Source organism: Phoenix dactylifera, chromosome 12, assembly GCF_051530095.1.
Source record: "Phoenix dactylifera cultivar Ajwa chromosome 12, Ajwa_hap1_PhDact_Kaust_v1.1, whole genome shotgun sequence".
Lineage (NCBI taxonomy): Eukaryota > Viridiplantae > Streptophyta > Magnoliopsida > Arecales > Arecaceae > Phoenix > Phoenix dactylifera.
In genome coordinates, this window is record NC_143201.1 from 28,331,688 (window position 1) to 28,351,984 (window position 20,297).

At 36.0% G+C, this 20,297-nt stretch overlaps 1 protein-coding gene across 13 annotated transcripts; it reads left to right on the forward strand.

Annotated features, from left to right (window-relative positions):
• Positions 1–431: 431 nt before the first annotated feature.
• LOC103709547 (dnaJ protein ERDJ2-like) lies at positions 432–18,984 on the forward strand. Of its 13 annotated transcripts, none has more exons than XM_008794957.6 (14): positions 440–577; positions 2,174–2,430; positions 2,537–2,641; positions 3,135–3,257; positions 3,767–3,964; positions 4,102–4,197; positions 6,814–6,934; positions 7,043–7,149; positions 7,306–7,523; positions 11,810–11,987; positions 12,108–12,227; positions 14,950–15,036; positions 16,941–17,051; positions 18,035–18,984. In XM_008794957.6, exons 5-14 carry the CDS (start codon positions 3,779–3,781, stop codon positions 18,851–18,853), a joined length of 2,043 nt encoding a protein of 680 aa, XP_008793179.4. In that variant the 5' UTR covers positions 440–577; positions 2,174–2,430; positions 2,537–2,641; positions 3,135–3,257; positions 3,767–3,778; the 3' UTR covers positions 18,854–18,984. The 13 variants fall into 13 exon arrangements, with proteins under 13 accessions (XP_008793178.4, XP_008793182.4, XP_008793179.4 ...); XM_039130392.3 differs by having other exon boundaries at positions 444–577; positions 3,730–3,964; XM_088707949.2 differs by lacking the exon at positions 2,537–2,641 and having other exon boundaries at positions 442–577; positions 2,174–2,245.
• The last annotated feature ends 1,313 nt before the right edge of the window (positions 18,985–20,297 follow it).

Consider the following 20,297-nt stretch of genomic DNA (forward strand, 5'->3'; position numbering starts at 1 on the left):
TAAGATCAAAATCATACACAAAAAAAAACAACAAATAATAGTATAAATAATTTTAAAAATATAAGCTTATTTTTGGTTAAAAAAACCTTAGCGTTTCCTCTCAGTCTAGATCATTTTACTTCGAGGGTTTTGGAAAACAAAAACAGAACATAAGCAACACTAGAGAAGCACAGCCAAAAAATAACAAAAAGCTGCACGCGATTGCAACAAATTATACCGCTGATCACCCAGATTTAGCTCTCATAAGCGAGCGGGCAAGGGAGACATGGTCCCGGTTCCACCGGAAGAAGTCGCGTGATCCAAGAAACCTTGGCCCGTAACACTCCGAACCAGCCCAACAACTCCACATGAGATCTTTACCGTTGCTTCCGAATCTGATGGTATGTTTTCAGCCGTACGAAGCTAAATAACAACATTGCCTAAATTCATTCACTAAAACGCATTAAAAACCCGCACAGGGTTCAAGCGCGCAGAGCAAATCGGTGGCAGGATCGACTCCGAGCCGTCTCCCTCCCTCCTCCTCAAAGGAGGAAAGAAGGAAGGCTGAAGGCGACGCCGCGATTCGAAACGCAAGAAGGTCCGTTCCTCTTCTCCTGCCTCCTTTTGCTTTCGATTTGATCTCTCTCTTCCTTCTTGTTGTGATCTCTCTTTCGATTCGATTCCGCGGAAACCAAAATCCTGTGCTTTCCGTAATCTCTGGTATTTCTGTTCTTGTTCTTCTTTGATTGTTTCTCTCTCTTTATCTCATCCCAAAACCAATCTTTCTTTGTTCAAGAACCCAATCTTAACATTGATCTCCTCGGATCTGAATTCGGCGATGGGCGCTCGGTGTCGGGAGCTGAGGGGCCAATTTAGGAACTGGGAGACCAAGGCTATTGGGTTTGTTTGGTTGTAGTTCGGATCACGAATTCTTGTTTTTCAAGTTCTAAAGAAATTTCATGGAATCGGGTTTCATGTTAATGTTCAAAATCTTGCTGCGATCATAGTTCTTGATTTATATCGTAGAGTGTTTGTGTTCTCTGGGCAGTTTTTGATGCTTTTTTAAGCAAAAGTTCTTGATGCTTGTATTTTTGTTTAATAAATGGTTAACCCTGGAGTTTCTGTAGGTGCTATTTCGAATCATGGATTGAGTTAGTCTAGTGCTTATTTCTTGATGTACAGTATGAAAATACATGTTTTTTTATGTGTGAAGTTAGTCTGACCTGAACATTTTTCATGAATTATTGCTTATAGAATTTCTTTTTGTTCTCATTGGTGTTATCTCTAGGACTCATGTGGTTCGCGGGAAGAACTTTTCCTCATTGAAATATTTTTTCATGAGAATATGATGCCTAATTATTTTGGCATGTTTGGTTGACCAAGGAAAGTGGCCATTCTAGATTGGCTTATGTTTGGTTGAATATTTACTTTTCTAAAAAAGCTGAATGAAATATCTATTATACTCTTAATAAAAAAAATGCTTTATCCATGGATTTTAATGGCTTAGGATAGTTTTGAAAAAAAAATTCAATTTTCAATTGGTGGGAGAGTAGCTTTTCTATGTCTCTCATGGGTTTTTCTTTCCCGTAAAATATGAAAATCTTATTCCTATGGGAATGCTATTTTTCCATCCCTCTTCTTTGAAAGCTCCAACCAAACAAGAGGTCTTTCTTCATTTTCGCGTTGACTACACTTTTCCCCTTCTTTTTCCGCAAACCAAACGAGTTCCTAATGTCCGTTTCTAATTTAGGTTAATTAATTTGGCATATCATGTTTTTTCCTTAGTGATGTTTACTTGAGGGCCCGAGGCACACTCGGGAAGATCCATAGTATCTGATGCAACCATGGGAATCAAAGATGAAAGCATTGATTCGTTGAAATAAAACTAACTAGGATGGTATAAATTGGATAAGCAAAGTTTTCTTTTCCCCTTATCTGATGCTGCATGGTGTATCTTTAGAACTCATGCAAACAAGATTGTGCATCTTTCTTATTTAGTGAGTGCCCTGTATGACAGTGTCAATGTAGTTTGTCTCAGGATGCATGATACTGTAAACTTGATCTCATCTGGCTCCAACTTCCTACTTAGTTCTGTTAAATGTCGCATGGTGTATCTTGTATATGTTAGGCATAATTCGATTGAATTGCAACTCACTCTTTTATTTATTAATTCCTGTAGTTCTTTACATTGCAGTGTTTAACCCAGTATGCAAGAAGAGGAACCCCTTTTCCCCTGGGTGATAAAACCACCATCAAACCAATTTAGGTTCTTTTCTTCCTTACTACTATACCCATGCCACATCTATGTCTACGTGCATGTGGTATGACAGCAAGTTCTGTGGATAGTAAGGCTTGTGTGCAACATATTGTGCTCTTCAAAGGTCTGCAATCCATGCAAGATCCATGCAACTATCGAATAATTTGGGATGTTGTCAGGACTGGTGGCAATGGGTAGGCAAGATGTTGGCTTAATTACCACTGTGATCAAACATGCATGATGTTGGCTTAATTAACCCGTGCCCCTCCCTCTGTTTTGGGTGCATTGAATGTGCTACAGGATCATATAGTATTAAGGTACAAAGGTCTGCAGTCCAAGTACACAATCAGGCAATACAGGCTGATTTGGACAACATCCACCCACCATTCCCCTGTGGATAGTAAGGTTTGCATGTAACATATTTTGGTTGTGTTATTCAAAGCCACAACACCAATGAAGGGGACTTTTATTTACTTGGACAACCATGTATGGAAATATGAATAAGATTCATTTAATTATTATGATTTGGAGAAGGAAATGATCTTTCATATGTTGACAGAGTTCACAAATTGAGGATACTAAAACAGCAAGGTCTTCTGATTAGGAAACTTGTATATATTTAAAGGAATAAAAAGGCGTATTGAGATTCAAAGTGCAAAGAAATTCAGTGGCATGAAAATTTGCATATAACCGAGGTTCTTTTACTACAACAACCAGTGCATGAATGAGCATTAAATTTATGTGGAAAATTGACATGTTATGGAGGGTGGGTTAAAAACAAAGTTGATCTTGTGAAATTAACATATAAGATGAGAATCTTTATGATTTTAAGCTCATGGGTGGACCTTTTCTTGATGGGCCTGACTTCTTGATTTTTTGCTTCAAATTGGCTTGAAAGGAATTTTAATGAGGAGATAAAGGAGCCGATGCATATCATTGATAGAGATAAAGACTTATGCCTCTAGTCATGATGGCTTCAACTTCAAAAGGAAGCATTATGAGTTAAGAAAAGTTTGGACAGGTAACAAAGTGAATCTACATCCATAAATTTAAATAGGAGGAAAAAAAAACCCTGTTCTACTTACTAGCGGGTAAAGTTATCTTTCATAGATTGGTTAGACACTTGATATTGCTGCTTGTGAAAGTTGTTCATTTCTTTTCCTTCCATTCTCCCTCCTTACTCTTGCATTCTGCTTCAATTTTCTCATGCTCTCTATTTCTCTTTTTTCCTTTTTCTCCACATACAATCACGTCAATCGATTTCTTTTATAGTTGAATGTTTTCTCCTTGAATTAGAACCTTTAAAAGCTGCTATCTGACCTGTCAAGGAATGATCTAGTCATTTGCAGGTCCGCTCAGCTTAGAATTGTTGACTTGATGATCTTAATTTGAGATTATGCATGATAGAATAAACTTTTATTCATCTAGAATTATGTGCAATTTTCTTTATAATTAAAGGCAACTATTGCATGGTATTCTTGTTATGGTTGCAGATCATAGTAATGTCATTTTTTTCCTCTTGGCATTCAGCAATAAGCATCAATGGCTGCTTCGGAGGAGAACAATTCACTTTTCCTAATTTTCATCTTAACCATGATTGCACTACCTTTAGTGCCTTACACAATATTGAGGTTATGTCATGCTGCAACTAGGAAAACAAGGACAATCCATTGCCAATGCTCTGTATGCTCACGTTCAGGGAAGCACAGAAAATCCATATATAAGCGGGTAACAATGATGCTGTAATGACTTTCCTTTTTTATAGCTTAAACCCAAAGATTGTTCCACTTGTTATAGCACAATACTTCTTAAAGCAATAACTATTTTACCTTTAATTTTGTTCTTATCTTCTGGTTTACTTGCAGATTTCAAACTTTTCGACATGTAGTAATCTTACCACTTTGCTGCTTTGGGTTGTCATGGTGATTCTGGTTTACTACATCAAACATATAAGCCGTGAGGTATTTCGAGATATATTATTTAATTGGTTTTACCTTTATTATTTATCAATTTTTATTGTTGTCTATATATTTCTTTATAACTTTACATCCCATCTCTTGGAAAGCAGATAACAACCTTACACTTCTTCACGGTATTATTACTCTATAGTTGAGTTCACCCACTGCATTATTGTATTTGTGATGGAAATCCATTATGTCATACATCTTATGTTTGGCCATGAGATGTGTGCTCCTAAAAATGTTCTTGACTTGTCATAGTAAACATATAGTTTTCAACAATTATGTTTTTATCAAGCTTGAAGGCTGCACGGTATGCACAGAATCACGGGAACTGCTAGCAATACTTAAACTACATGCCCGTCATGCTATTAGATAGTTTGCCTAATGAGTGCCAACTTTTATTTTCATTTAGTTTGATTGAAAAAAGGGGAAATGCTTACAAAACAGAAAACAAATAAATTTGATTTACCAGCCGTCATAGAATTCTACTATCCTGGAATTAAATTGATGAATCATTGTATAATGGAGAGATCGGCCTGCAAACAAATGGAGCAAGAGCTTTGAGCTGTTAGGGCTAAAGAGGGTGCTTGAATGGTATTACCTGGACAAAATTTCTATTCCAAGAGGTGTCTAACACTTGGCAACTGGTGACGCTTTAGGAGACTCCTTGAAACTAGAAATCAAGACTAGGTGTCATCACAATTACATGAATGCACTGGCACGAAGTTCTTAAACTCCAAAGAATAGTTACCAAAGGTTCTATCATAAAATTTTAGAGCAACTAGTCTAACTACTATTGATTGTGCATACATCTTTCTAGTATATATGTCATCTCTGGCAATGTGCCTATTGGTGAGATGTGTCCGACCATCCATGTTTTATCTCTCTGCATTCCCATGTCCCACACTATATCCCTACATCTCCATACTTTTAAGACCACGTGCTCAGCATAGCTTAGTTGGTTAAAGCGCGTCTGTTAACCATAATGTAGAATATGCCCCAATGTTGGGTTTCTTAAAGGTTATCATGTTTGATTCTTCTTGACGCTTAAACATTGGACTCCTGTGCCAAGTGTCTGAGTAACATCATGTTCAAGCCCAGCCCAAGCTCAGCATGTTCTGTTCAAGCTCAAATCATGTGCCACTCGAATGTGCCAATTATTGAGCAGATATCCAACCTATAATTATTTCTGTGAAGCAGCTACTATACAAGTTTGGCTGGCCCTTGACAGAGCTTGAAAATGCGTCATTTGTTGCCTTGTATTTTAATTGAATGAGCATCAATGTGCTGGCAATCAAGCAGAACTCAACAGTCACAGATCCATGGAGGAGGCAGTAAAACAAAGAGAGAGCCAATTGACATAATGCTAGAAATGTTAATAGTCGAGGTTGTAGCTATGTTTAGACAAGGTTCAACCATTTGTCTTGTGGGATATCATCTGCTCTAAGTTAAATTGTGATGGAATTTATGTAGAATGTTTGTATGTTAGGTGTCTATTTTTAGTTCGCCATCCTTACCATGCTTTCTGACTTTATATATATATATATTAAAATTATTATTTTTTATTTGAAAGCATAGATTGTAATATAGATTTTGGATTGTATTAGGTGCTTCTTGTAACTTTCTTTTAGCAGTGAAGTTGTCTGAAATTTCTTGACTATTGTGGTTTATTTTAAGCTTGTGCTTCCCACCTTAACACGTATTGGTGCATTCATGGTGTTTCTCTCTGCACATGGAAGGCTCATTCTCTATATATTTTATTGCATTAGTTTTTATTGGGCTAGTAGAAAATCAGTTATAGAAGAAATATGAGATTTTTGCGATTTTCATGTTTTCTCTTGCCTCTTGGTCTCTCTCTTGAGGTCATTGACTGGTTACCAACAGATCCAAGAACATTCAGAAAAAGGAAACTTTCTATTTCCTAGCTCAATAGTCTTTTCTCAATTGTTTCAGCTTTCAGCAATTTTTTGCAACAATTGACGCCATGAGGGAGTGGGAGAAGTCGGTCTGAATGCCTAGTTTTTCTTTCAAAATTCCAAATTTAACATTGAATACCACGTACAGGCACAATTAGATTTTTTTCAAAAAAATAATTACAGAAGTTTTTAGTCACTATTTCTGCTTTTCATAAGACATCTAGCTTTTCATTTGGTTACTTATAGTCCAAGTCAGAATACCTTTTGGAGAGAGAAGACGTGATAACATATAAGCATGAAAGAAAGGATTCACACAAAAAAAAAATGCATGCAAGGTAGTCAGTAGTATGTGAGCTTTTAGGTAAGCTGCTTGTAATCGATGAACATGTTTATTTTTCTTGTTCCTTATAGTTAATGATTTGTGTGCAATAGTTCTTTGTTAAAAATTATCATGTTCGTTATTTGATGATCCTCTGTTTCAGCGAATGAGAATCTTGCTTAATAATTTTATAAACATATCTGATCTTTTAATCTGTTTTTGTTTTTTGAGAAAAATATTTTGGTCTGGTATTAGTAACATTGTACTGTAGACATTATGCCAGGCCAGCATTGTTTTTTTATATATCTACATTGTGTGACCAAGTTATTTTCTCTGCCTTCACCTTCAATTAATGCTGTGTACACTTATGCCATTTGTCAGAATCAGCCATTTGAGCCATTTAGCATTCTTGGATTAGGGCCAGGAGCTTCAGAATCAGACATAAAGAAGGCATATCGAAGACTCTCTATTTTGTACCATCCTGATAAAAATCCCGATCCAGGTTGAAGGAGTCCTTGTGTTCTTCCAAATCTCATACCATAACTTGAGCTTTAAGAAGAATGTTTGTTCCTTTTTCTATTTTGACTTACACTACAGTCATTTGTTTCAGAGGCCCACAAGTACTTTGTAGAATTTATATCCAAGGCATATCAGGCTTTGACTGATCCTATATCTCGTGAAAATTATGAAAAATATGGTCACCCGGATGGCCGGCAGGTAGTATAAAACTCCCCTTCCTTTTATGGGCGTATATATACATCGTTTGTGTGAAAACTGGAAACCTACCTCTGTGACCTAATATAATATCTGCAACATGGCTCAGTATCGGACAAAATTCTTAAATTATTAATACCTTGATGTGGCTGTGATCAGGGATTTCAAATGGGGATTGCTTTACCTCAGTTCTTGCTGAATATTGATGGAGCATCTGGTGGAATACTTTTGCTTGGGATTGTTGGAGTTTGCATTCTCTTGCCTTTAATGATAGCAGTTATATATTTATCAAGGTCTTCAAAATATACTGGGAATTATGTCATGCATCAAACTTTGTCAACATACTACTATTTCATGAAACCTTCTTTGGCTCCAAGGTTTGAAACTTTGCTTTTATCATGGTTTTATATTTTTTTCATAATTTACATTGCCATTTTGGTTAATTTTTTTTTTTAAACGAACTTCTGAATGCTATATATGCACACATTTATCAGCTATTGAATAATAAATATTATAGTCCTTTACGTTAAACTTTGATCTCATTTCATTATACTTGTTTTTGACGTTGTTTCAGCAGGAGGAAAAAAGTAAATTTTTAGTCAAAATTCTACATAAATGTTTGGACCTTTCAAAGCTTGAGGTAGAAATGAAACAAATGTCTCATTGCAATATTTTGGCCTTAGTTTGGAGCTAAAAAGTACATGAATTTAGGCCTCTTTGAGTAAATAGGGCATAATCAAGTCACTATCGGAAAACCAGTTGAAAGGACTTCTTGGTGAAGACATTGAGATCATGCACAAGGACATCGGGTCCCATAAAAGGCACCAGGAAGGTGGCAGATATAGCTCAGAGGATTTGTGGAAGGCCAAGGAGATTTCATTATGGTTCTATTGGATTTTTATGTTAACATGGTGGTGATAAAGGGAATCCTCAGTTTATTTTCCCAAAAGTTATCGTGGTTTCATTTTTTTCAAGAAACTGCAAATAAAAACTGAAATTTCTGATTTCTTTCATTATGGATTTAAATATAAGGAAGCAAAACAATATAAGCTGAAGGATAAACTTGATGAACCTCAAATTTGTTTTGTCTAAAGAAATTGTATCTTGGACATTTCAAATTGGGATAAATTCTCACCATCCATTATGTTGGCCTCTCATCAAAATTATTCTTTAACAAAAATAAGAGAATACTACCCTCATTATGACCATAAAATTTGTTCTAGTACATGAATATGGCCCCCTTTATAACCAAAACTATATGTAAAATACCTATCCTGTAGCAAACTCTCAACATCACCAATAGACGGCCCACCTTACCTAATCTAAGACACCTAGGATTAAGGTTTTAAATCTTGCCACATTGGCCTATACTGGCTGGTACATACCACACCTGCTAGGGCTAGTACACAGCAAACATTGGGAAGATTCCACAAGCCAACTGACTTGAGTCGCCATGTTGCCCAAAAAACTAGACAAAACTGCCCCATACTGACCCTGTAGCTCAATATTAGCTTTAGGTGTTTTATATCTCTTTCTTTTGCTACTTATTAACACCCTATGCAGGTACCATGCATAAATATCAATCACAAGAGTTATGGGGTTCTAGGAAACGAGAATACCATGCACTCTCTTTTAAAACCTTGCTCGGTATGCATTCAACTTCCCTCCACATTTTTACATCAGAAACGAAAATAAAAAAGAGAGTGCTAACAAAAACAGAAACAAAAAAAAAGATGAGAAACGAGAAACAGGAAGAAAAAAAATGAAAACAAGGATTACTTAAGTTGTGGATCCTTTATCACTTAAGTGATGAGATGAATACAAAGTTCATATAGGTTGACTGTTAGTATGGACTATTTTTGAAATACCACTCTTCAGCCTCCACAAGTACTACAGAAAGTTCAAGAAGATATCCAGGAGAAATCAGATGCTAATGCATGCTTTTTGTAGTTGACCATCCTGTTGGTTCTACTGGAAGTATGCAGGATTTTACTTCCCAAGGAGGGGGGTCATTTTCCAACTTCAGAGGATTGATGGTATGAAATAGGTCACCATGCTTTTCAATAAGAATAGCCATCTATTCGGATGTGATCTGATTGTTATCCCCATCCTCTCCCTCCTTCCCTCCTCGGTCTCCTCCTCCAATGAGTTGAAGACATTTTTGATAGGATGGATCATCATCATCTATTTGCTGTCCTCTTTAACTCTCATGTGATTAGAATTTAGGTTTCTATCTTTGCATTCTTATGTCTGGTCGAGTCTTCTTTCCTAGTTCATAAAGAATTCTAACAATTATGCAGACGTAGGTATTATCATACCATCCTGCATGAGCTTAAAGTACATTATACTTTCATCCAAGTAGATAAGCCTGATGGTCAATGGAAGAATCATCTCTTAACAAGCTTTTCAGAAACAGAGTATCCAAGATATGCAATTCTAGAAGCAATTGCTGCACGCAACATGGTTTGGCTTGACATGGCTTTATGCCTTCTACCCAAGCTTGCACATTTGACTCAACATTCATAACACTCCTGCCATCTTGTTGATCAGGGTTCTTTCCAACAACGATCACATATGTCATGAAAAATACCATTTTTTTTCATTGTAGGGGCAGTTGATTCAACTGTGAACTTCAAGAAAAACTATGGCCAAATTTATTTTTGAACTTCAATAGTTTCTCAATGTTATTTTTCCACTCTTGTTCTAGTAGTTTGTCACAAGCCTCTGGTTGTTTTTCTTTTAAAGGCGTATCTTAACAAAGTGTTCTTTTTTTTTTACTATACATGCAGTTTAGTTTCTGTCCTACCTTCTTGGATTCTTAAACTCAACACACTTTGGTTACTTCTATTACTTTCCTGTAACATTGGACATCGCTTCATTAAGGGTTGCATGAAACGCAAGATGAAGGTTGAGTAATGACAGACCTACACAATCTTCCTCTGTAAAGTGCTACCTTGTTGGCCTTGTCATACTCATGATTGTGAATGATTTGCTTATGAGATTCAAGAAAAGCCATTACTCGTACAACTATACCCAAGTAACCCAACTGTAGATAATTTGCTTGAAGGAAGTGCCTTTTAATTTTAACCTTAATTTCTTGTCATGGGAGAATGCCTGGTCAGCCAATCCTTTACATCTGGTACTTAACACTATAGTACTAAAGACCTGCTGTTCCCTTGATTCGGTCCTTGCCAACTTCACAAATTTTCTTTCTTTCAAGCATATGATGCCAGTCAATGTAATATTCTTATGCATAACCCAATCAGGTAACTGATAGGACTTGCCCTTTTCCGAGCAAGCTCTGGTCATACCTTTTAGAGAATCTTCAATTCATATGTTTCAATGGTTTTCGAGACTGTCAGTGACTCAATCAATCATCCTAACAATTTATTTCTTCCTTATATTTGAACATGATGAATAAAGATAGTTACACCTGTCTATCCTTCGACAGTACTTAATTGTATATGCCCAGGTTTTCTACATGTTCTTTGAAACATGTGAAAATTTGCACTGCACCTCCAATAGCAGTTTGCTCGAGATAACTTATATTGACATTGTGTCCTAAAGCATGTTTTCATCTGCGAACAAGATCTAGAACACTTTTTTCATCATAAGAGGCGAATCCTTGAGAATGTTCTCAATTTGATTCCAAACCAATGCATAAAATCCTCAATTGTATCCTCCAAGGTATGCCATACTGGTCCGAACCGGACGATAAAGGGCGTACCGTACCATACCGGTTCGGTACCGATATCCGATATGGGTGGCGTACCGATTCGGTCGGTACGCCAAAAAAATCTCATACTGTACCGTACTGACATTGTGCTAATGTGACAGGTACGGGTTCTGGTACCGAGACGGCGAACCTTGGTATCTTCCATATTAGAGTTCTAGATTTTTCTTAAAAGAACAAAAATAAAAATGAAAATTCCTTATTCTCCTCCTTTAAAATCTGAATTGTAGCAATAGTTTATTTTATACACTAATATAAGCTATGTAAAAAAAATTCAGGAACCGTGCCAAAATTTGGAGCAGGGAGACATCTTATCCATATTCTAACTTAAATCCATGACTGAATTTTACTGTTGGAAGAGAGATTGATGTCCCACTAGTGATGTTCTTCCATAAGTAGAGAAATTATTTTTTCAAAAAAAAAACAGATACTTTGATAAATTATTGTAGAATTTGATCCAAAACATTAATCTTAAAGAAATAAAACTTCATAATTGATGCCCTAACTTAACTCTGTGGCAATCCTAGTCTCATGCAGACTCCTCTTATGAAGATACTCTAGTGTCAAAAAAAAGGTAGTGGATCCAAATTACTTGATAAAGACCATATCAGTAATGTAATTTGGTTTTCCAGGGCCATTTGCTGCTAATTAGTCAAGGTTTGATTTTGAGCTGACTACAAAGTCTTCATACCCCTTGTCTGATGGATAATTTAGCATATTTCAAATTATATTGAAGTCCTGCTTTGTTTACATTGGTTATATCAATTTTGTTATCTAAGGACAGTGCATTTCCTTTCCAACCTTTTTTGATATATTGGATTTTTTTCTACATCTTAATAGGAGATCATGTCTCACATTATTTATTAACACTCATGCAAGCTACACCAGAATTTTTCACATTTGTAGCTGACCAAATATTAATGAATACAGCAAGGTTATGGATGTCTTCATTAAGGCTGCGGAATATATGGAAATGCCAGTTCGTAGAAGTGATGCTGAACCCCTCCAGAAACTTTTTGTGGCAGTTAGAAGTGAGTTAAATCTGGACTTGAAGAACATCAGGACAGAACAAGCAAAGTTTTGGAAGCAACATCCTTCCCTAGTTAAGGTAGTTTTCTGTATTTATAATTATAGTTAATCATACTTTCTTGTTTTATTACCAGTTAGAGACTTTGCATGAAGTCCAGTCATCATTGGCTCACATTCATGTTAATTTTGTGAATCTCAGATGGAATTGTTGATTCAAGCTCATTTAACTCGTGAATCAGATGCTTTATCTTCAGCTTTACAGAATGATTTTAAGCACATGCTTGAACTTGCACCTCGTCTTCTTGAAGAATTAATGAAGGTCTTGTAGAATCTTTCCTTCCCTCTTTTGACTTTTAACATGCAAGTCTCTTCCACACTCCATTACTGAAGTCAATAGCTACTCTTATGAGGATGTTAGAGGCGTCATACTACATTTTTTTACTGCAAGAATAGTATATTATATTGTTTTCAGTATAATTTTGTTTTGCATTAAGAGAAAAGATTTGGTGGAAACTGAATATTTTTTTATGTTCATCACATTGAAAGTTTCTTGAAACACTTCCAGCACTCTGTAATAGTCTTGTCCCTTTTTTTGGATGTTAGCACAGGAATCTAATAATATTTGTCTACTTGGTTTTACTTGATTCTTTTTAGATAGTTCATGACAGCAACAAGTTGCAGGCTAATGGCCAGGGTATACTGTACCAGTCCGTATTGGCGCATGCCGGGCAATATCATAACATACCGTACTAGTATCAAAGTATCTATATGCTGAACCGATCCTGATACTGGGCATACCGACAATGTACCAAGATGGTATCAGTATCGGATCCAGCACTGAGATTGCAAATCTTGTTAATGGCTTTTAAGGAAATTAAAATTTTAAGTCTGCAACTCTTGTATTGCAAATGACAGCAAGAAATTTGCGAAATAGTCAGATGAACAAAATGAACATGCCACAATCAAGGGTTTGAAAATCGGGCGTACTAGTCTGTACCATTTGTACCTCTGATCACACACATTAGGTACTGGTACATCCCTGTACAGGTACTGTACCAGTCAATATGACACCAGTAAGGTACTGATATAAGTACAGATACCTGTACTTCGAACCTTGGCCATAATTTTATGAATGTTTTTTTTTTTGGTTGTGGGACATTCGGATGTGATGAATTGTATGAAAATTTTACTGGGAGGATTTTCTTCCCTCTTTATTAACCTCGGTACAATTAGTTAATGAATGATTCTATTTTCTTCATTTTCTTTTCATGTTCTTGGCATCCCATAGGTTGCTTGTTATTTAAAATGCTTGGCCTCTTTGTTAACTACTTTTGTTTATACATAAAGTTGCGGTCTCATTGGGGTGGGGTTAAGGGGATAGGAGCCATTTCTTGTCACAATCAGTTTCTTTAGCTTGATTCAATCATCCAAGAAGAAATGGAAGAATCCAAATTCTGTTTATGTTCGACAATTCAAAATCTGTGTTTGTTCGACAATCTAAAACATAGAGAAAATCATTTACTATTCTATTGAAGAAAGTAAAAAGATATTCCAAAATCCATAATCAGTTTGAACTGCAAATTGGTTGAATACTTGTCTGTCCGAAAGGGTTTTTTCTCTTGGATGGAAATGACAATATTCAGAATCACTCAAAGCACCAGTTACTATTCTATCTTTTTGGCAGACATGTCTACCCAAACATGTATTATGATATTCTACTAAATATCATTGTCTCATAGGTATTTATTTACCAGATCCTGCTAACAGACTCGCCACATCCATTAGTTAAGGGCAGTGCTCTTAATGTATCTAATCACATGTACTAAGAGATGTCAGAGTTGTTATTCCCCAACCCATGGGCTGGCAGTGATTGACATCAAAAAGGTTTAGATACCATGGACAAGTTCCCGTTTTAGTTTGGATTTGAAACTAGCATCCATGCATCCTCCAATTTAAATCTCAAACACCTACGTGGTTCTAGAAAAGAAGTTTATGCAATTCAGTCAGGTGGGATTTGAGCATGATAAACACAGAAGATTTTTCAATAGATATTATCTATCTTTTACAATCCTTGTTAACTATTTTGTCATTGTCCAATGAGAGCACTACAGCCAGTTTGGATGTTCAGACACGTTATATGCTGGATAAACTCAATTTGCAATGATCATGAGGGAAGAGATATTTACATGGAGAGAACAAACTCTTCATGGCAGTGCAGGAGCTGATAATCCTGAAAAATGAGGATGTTGAATTCCATTGAATAGGTGATTTAAGGTATCCTGGTTTTTAAGGAATATCTGTTCTGTGATTTTACTGATCAGGAAAATATCTCTTGCCTGCCAGCAAACTTTTTCTTCTCCCAGCTTACCCGGCTTTTCCATCATCTGTCCAATTTGGTTAAATGTAATGGATAATGTAATTGAACATCCAAACAGGGGCTACTTGTCATTCTAATGAGGGCGCATATGTTAACAAATACTCCTAGGGTATTCATAAATGTTTGCGTAAGAGCCTAGAGGAAGTTATTAATTGAGGTCCTTGGCCTAGCTTAAGTACCAAAGATCTTTCCAATGTCCAACCAATATGGGACTAAGCACATGGCCAATCCAAAAAGGGTCTGTACTACATTGTCCTCTAGTCACATATGGGCCATGGGTTAGGTCTGCTTTATTACCATTTGTAACGAACCAAGACCTACCCAAATGGCTAGCCAGAAGTTATAATGATGGGTTCTCAGCATGCTTAAATACCCAAGATCTCCTCAATGCACTACCAATGTAGGACTAAACACATGCCACTATGCGTGCTCAAAATCTTCTTTATTTTTATTAACAAAGACTAATGAAAGGTGCACTGATGTAATCCAGCTCAAAGTGCTGTAATATTTATAGAGGATACATTTTACTTGTGTCCCTTTTCCTAATACCATGTTTGTTTGTGTCGAAAGTCCTTCAATTCATAATCATGTTTTTCCCTGTTAAATCACAACTTGATGCATACTATCTTTTCATTGCACTTTAATGTGAATCTTTTACATGCAGATAGCTGTACTACCACGCAGTCCTAAGGGATATGGATGGCTCAGGCCTGCAATTGGTGTGGTTGAACTTTCTCAAAGTATCATCCAGGTGCTCTAACAATTTCCTTTGAACTTCCACATTTTCTCTACATGCCACAAAATCTGAATAACATATTCATGAAGTTCCTCTGATTCTAGTTGCAAGCAGTTAATCTGAGTTGTTTGCAACATATTTTTTCTTTCTAGTTCAGCACATGTTGCTAATTCCTATACATTACTTAGCTTGTTCTGTAGATTTAATAGTTGCATGTTTTTCTTTTACTGTTCAATATTTCATGTGCTATATATGTGATATTATTAGGCATGTTTTTTATCTTCACCTACAATAGCTAGAGCAAATGATTTGGCTAATTTATGGATATGTTCAAAACTGACTCAAATTGATCAGTTAGAGTTTCGTGATGATGGCTTGCATTAGTAGAAAGCTTTTAGTTTTCAAATTTTTATAAGTTTCAACTATTATAGATGAATCTGTGATGGCCATATTTATGGATGTAGCTTTCCTTGCAACATCATGTATAATGTGTCAGATTGCCTTACATAGTCAAATTTATTGTAATATGTACAAAAAAACTTTTTATTTTGTACTTCTTATGGGAAGCTGAAAACTTCTTCCTCATTGACCTTGTCCAGAAGAACTCTTGAAGTTCTTCAAAATTTTGTTGGGAGCATTTTCAGCTTTTCACTACATGATATCCATTCATTTGATTTGTATGTTTGGCGTATAATGAACCTTATCTTTTTCATATCTGAGCAGTTTAATTTACTCAATAATAGTTGAGAAATGCTTGAGATTCTTTGTATAGTTATTTGTAATGAAGAGTATAATAATGGGCTTCTCTCATATTGGTGTCTGAGTCGACCACTCTTATTTCCAGTATTCTTCACATACAGGATAGTTCATACTCTGAGTTGACCATTCTTATTTTATTTCTTGTTATGCTTATTGTTTACCATTTAGACAAATCTGAGCTGTACAGTAAAGCACTTCTCTTCATAACTCTGTTTAAATCCAGACAATTCTGATCTTATTCCATGAAGCAGTTTAGAAGTTGTCAAAATCATAAATTATCTGACAGCAGGATCTGTGTGCCATTGACATCATGAAACTCCTAAATGAGCACTTTCAAAGTTTGAAATGCAATACTGATTTTTTTATGGATCTTAAATATTGTTAATTGCTTTGAGAGAGAATCAGTATTAGATTTACTTTTTGACATTCTCATTAATTTCTATTACTCCGATTGTTTTCTTGTGTTATATGCATTGGCTACTGTTTTCCTATCTCTCTCCCATGTGCTAACCATTCTGTTTGTCAAAACTTTTTGGTGACCGCTTTATGGTGTCTAACTTTTTATGTGGTTTATGCGTAGTCCAGCACTGGGTAAGTTAAGCAACATGGGAGACTCTCTTCCTCCATTAGAAAAACTAGTTTCTTTGCATCCATTTCATTCTTTTTTTTGTTCACAAGCCTGAACCTTGCACCTCTTTACCTGTTCCTCTGTCTCTCTCTTCTTGACTTCCGACTCCATCATATTACCAGCCTCCAACATTTATCTAAGAAAAAGCCAACTCCACATAATGTGGAGGGACTCGTCACTTGTAGCTCTCGTGCATATAGTGAGAAGCTTGAGCTTTGTATGGAATCTAGATTGTGATATGGAAGTAACTGGAGGGATGATGAGACCATTATTCACATTGAATATGGTTAAGACTTGAGTGTTTGTTATTCTGGTAGTTTGTGACTGTTACCTCCAAAATATAAGTTGCATTCATAGTTTGAGATACATTAAAGTATTTATATGCTATTAAAGGCAAAGAGATTTCAACTCTTTCATGTCTTTTCATTTCTTCAGGCTGTTTGTGTTAATTTTCTTATTACATGTCCCAAATGCTTAGATTTTTTTTTTTTTGAAGTAACATGTGCATCCTTATATTCGATACACTCTACAGGCTGTTCCTCTCAGTGCAAGAAAAGCTGTTGGAGGATACTCCGAAGGCATTGCACCCTTTTTGCAGCTTCCACATTTCAGCGAGGGAATTGTCAAAAAAATTGCTCGAAAGGTACCAAAAATATAGTCAGTGTTCTTCTCTTCTTTGTTTTTTGCATATAGAAAGTCAGTGTTGCAGTTATTTGAAACTTCTGGGAATAGAAGATCTTTCATGGTAGGTTATGTGAAATCTCTCTTAAGAAACACTCAACAAGATTGACTGCTACTAGCTATTTCGTACGGGTGGATAACAGCAGGAACTGTATTCAAAAGAATTCATATTGAAAAAATATTTAACTAAGGAGTTTCCTGGAGCAAGAAATATGATCTTCTGGTCTGTTATAAGAGAGAGAATCATTTGTTAATCATGTGTTTTTTTTTCGTTTGTATGTTATATTATTGTGAAATTCTTCTAGCTGAACTATTTACAGCTTATTCAACCTTAACAATGATGTATAGTAGATTCCATCATAAATATTAATGATAATTTATCAATGATATCTGAGTCAGAAAAAAGATAATTAGAAATCATTAATGGCCATTTGCTTTCCAGCCTTCCATTTGTGCAACCTAACTCTGCTTCTGTTTTTGTTTTCATTTTCGTTTTTGTGTATGTGTAAATAAATGTTTATAACTAGCCACCAAATATTAAATTCATCTCTTTACATCACAATTATTATGTTTTATATAACAACAAAGTACTCAATTGGTGGTCTTATCAAATTGCCAATACATTGTCTTGTGCTTATATGTTCTTCTTCGAGTCTGTACCTTATGTCCATGAAGTTGAGTTTGAACATCTTGATGATGGCTGAAGCTGATCCTTTGGAAATTAAGTGTTGTTGCATGATTTAGTATTGCCTACGAAATAAAAAGGTGTTCTCTGTCTTTATGAAACGTGAAAAGGAAAGGGTTGGGGGACGGGTTGCGGGGCAAAAGGTTCTGGGGGTATCCCAAAGGCAGAAAGAAAAAATCTCACCGTATCCTCAAGCTATTCTAGTTTTGTCTTTTACTTTATATTTTCCTCGTATATTGACTGTCATGCAATTTTCGCAGAAAGTTCGTACATTCCAAGAGCTACGGAACATGACTGTGCAGGACCGGTCCGAGCTGCTGACTCAGACTGCAGGGTTTTCTGCTGCTGAAGCACATGATGTAGAGCTTGTACTTGAGATGATCCCTTCTATCACAGTTGAGATCACATGTGAAACTGAAGGGGAAGAAGGCGTACAAGAGGGTGACATCGTCTCGATGTATGCTTGGGTCACACTCAGGCGTGGGAATGGCCTTGTAGGTGCCCTTCCCCATTCCCCTCTTTTCCCTTTCCACAAGGAGGAGAACTTTTGGCTACTGCTTGCAGACACTGCCTCAAATGATGTGTGGCTGTCTCAGAAGGTCAGTTTCATGGATGAGGTCACCGCAATTACAGCTGCATCAAAGGCAATTCAAGAAACAAAGGAGGCTTTGGGTGCAAATGTGAAGGAAATGAATTCTGCAGTCAGAGAAGCAATTGAGAAGGTGAAGAGTGGGTCCAGGTTGGTAATGGGTAAATTTCAGGCCCCTGAGGAGGGGAGCTACAATCTGAGCTCCTACTGCTTGTGTGATGCATGGATAGGCTGCGATAGCAAGGCCAGCTTAAAGCTAAAAGTTCTGAAGCGGAGCCGGGCTGGGACAAGGGGCCATGGGGCAGAAGAAGGGCCAGGGGCAGAAGATGGTGCTGAGGAAGAGGAGGAAGAGGACGAAGAGGACTACGATGATTATGAGAGCGAGTACAGTGATGATGATGATCACGAGAAGGAAATGGTAAGCAAGGTGGCAAATGGAGCTGCTCATCAAAGAGGTGTCTCGAGCAGTGAAGGTTCGGGCACCGATTAGTGAAAATCTTCTCTTATGTTTTCTTCGTTTTGCCATGTATTGCAAATTATATTTTATCCCTCCATTTTCTCTCCTCTGATGTATGCACCCGCGTAACTTTCATATCAATGCATACCTGTAATTTTTTGATCCGTGTACTTGGTGGGACTACTTATGTTGCCTCGAATAATCTTGCATATTTGCAAGAGGATGGATTCTGGTTCCATAAATTCTGTTTGAAGTGCTGATAGAAACTGCGATACAATTGCAAGATAGATGTGATGGTTGGGTAAACTGATGAGTATAGTTTGTACCAACTATACTTCAGCAATGTTGACGAGTTTCCTAGAACTCGTCAGCAATGTTGACGAGTTCCTCCACCGTGCTGAGAGACCTCATAACGGGCAAACCGCAACTTCAGCAATGTTGACGAGTTCCTAGAACCCGTGGGGCTCCGTTTGGAACGGCTGTAATGGGATTTTTTTGTTCTCCGTTTAAACTTAGTTTAATTGCCAAACACGTTCGGCTGTCGGGAGGGTTAGTCTAGAACCTACTAGCTGGTCAAAGTGCAACCATTACACACAAACCGGGTTTTTTTACTTGGATGTAAGAAACCTTGGTTTAATCTTAAACCAGGTTTGCCCTCTTTTAATCTCGCCATTATTAACATAATATTAATATAAGGATGAAATTAACACTACTACTACAGTTATATCATATTATATTATCATAAAATTATTATAATATTTATGTTAATATATTATAACTTGATATTATGCATAATTTAATATTATAAGTATTATATTAATTATTATAATACATTATTATATTGTATTATATTATTATAATATTTGTATCATATTGATATCATTATAATATTATTATATTATATAATAATATATAATAATATAAGATGAAGTGTACTTTTTTAGAAAAAAAGAGTATTTACTTCTCTCGGTTTCAGAACCAATACTAGGACGTTGAAATCAAAGATCGACATCATAAATTATAATCTATGTCATTAAAAATACCTAACAAGTAACAACCAAAACTTATTTGTTTTCGCAATATTTAATCTTTGCATCATGTGGATATAAAAATAAAAGATTAAAATGAGATGCGGCTGTTTTGCTATGATTTAAACTTTAAAATCTATTGATTTTCATCTATATATATATATATATATTGTAACATATGTAAATTATGATTAATAAAATCAATATTCAACTTAAATAATTTATCATGTATTTTAGCATATTAGCATAAGAAAGATTATTTCCTTTTTTTTTAATCCACATGATGCATAGATTAGAGACTAATAAAATCTATCTTTTGGTTTCTACATACTTTTAGTGGTATAGTCATATTTAATGGTGTAAATCCTTATTTTGTATGTTAGGTTATTAATTTGGAATCGAGAGAAGCATAGTCCACCTTAATATTATAGTATAATGTACAACAAGGC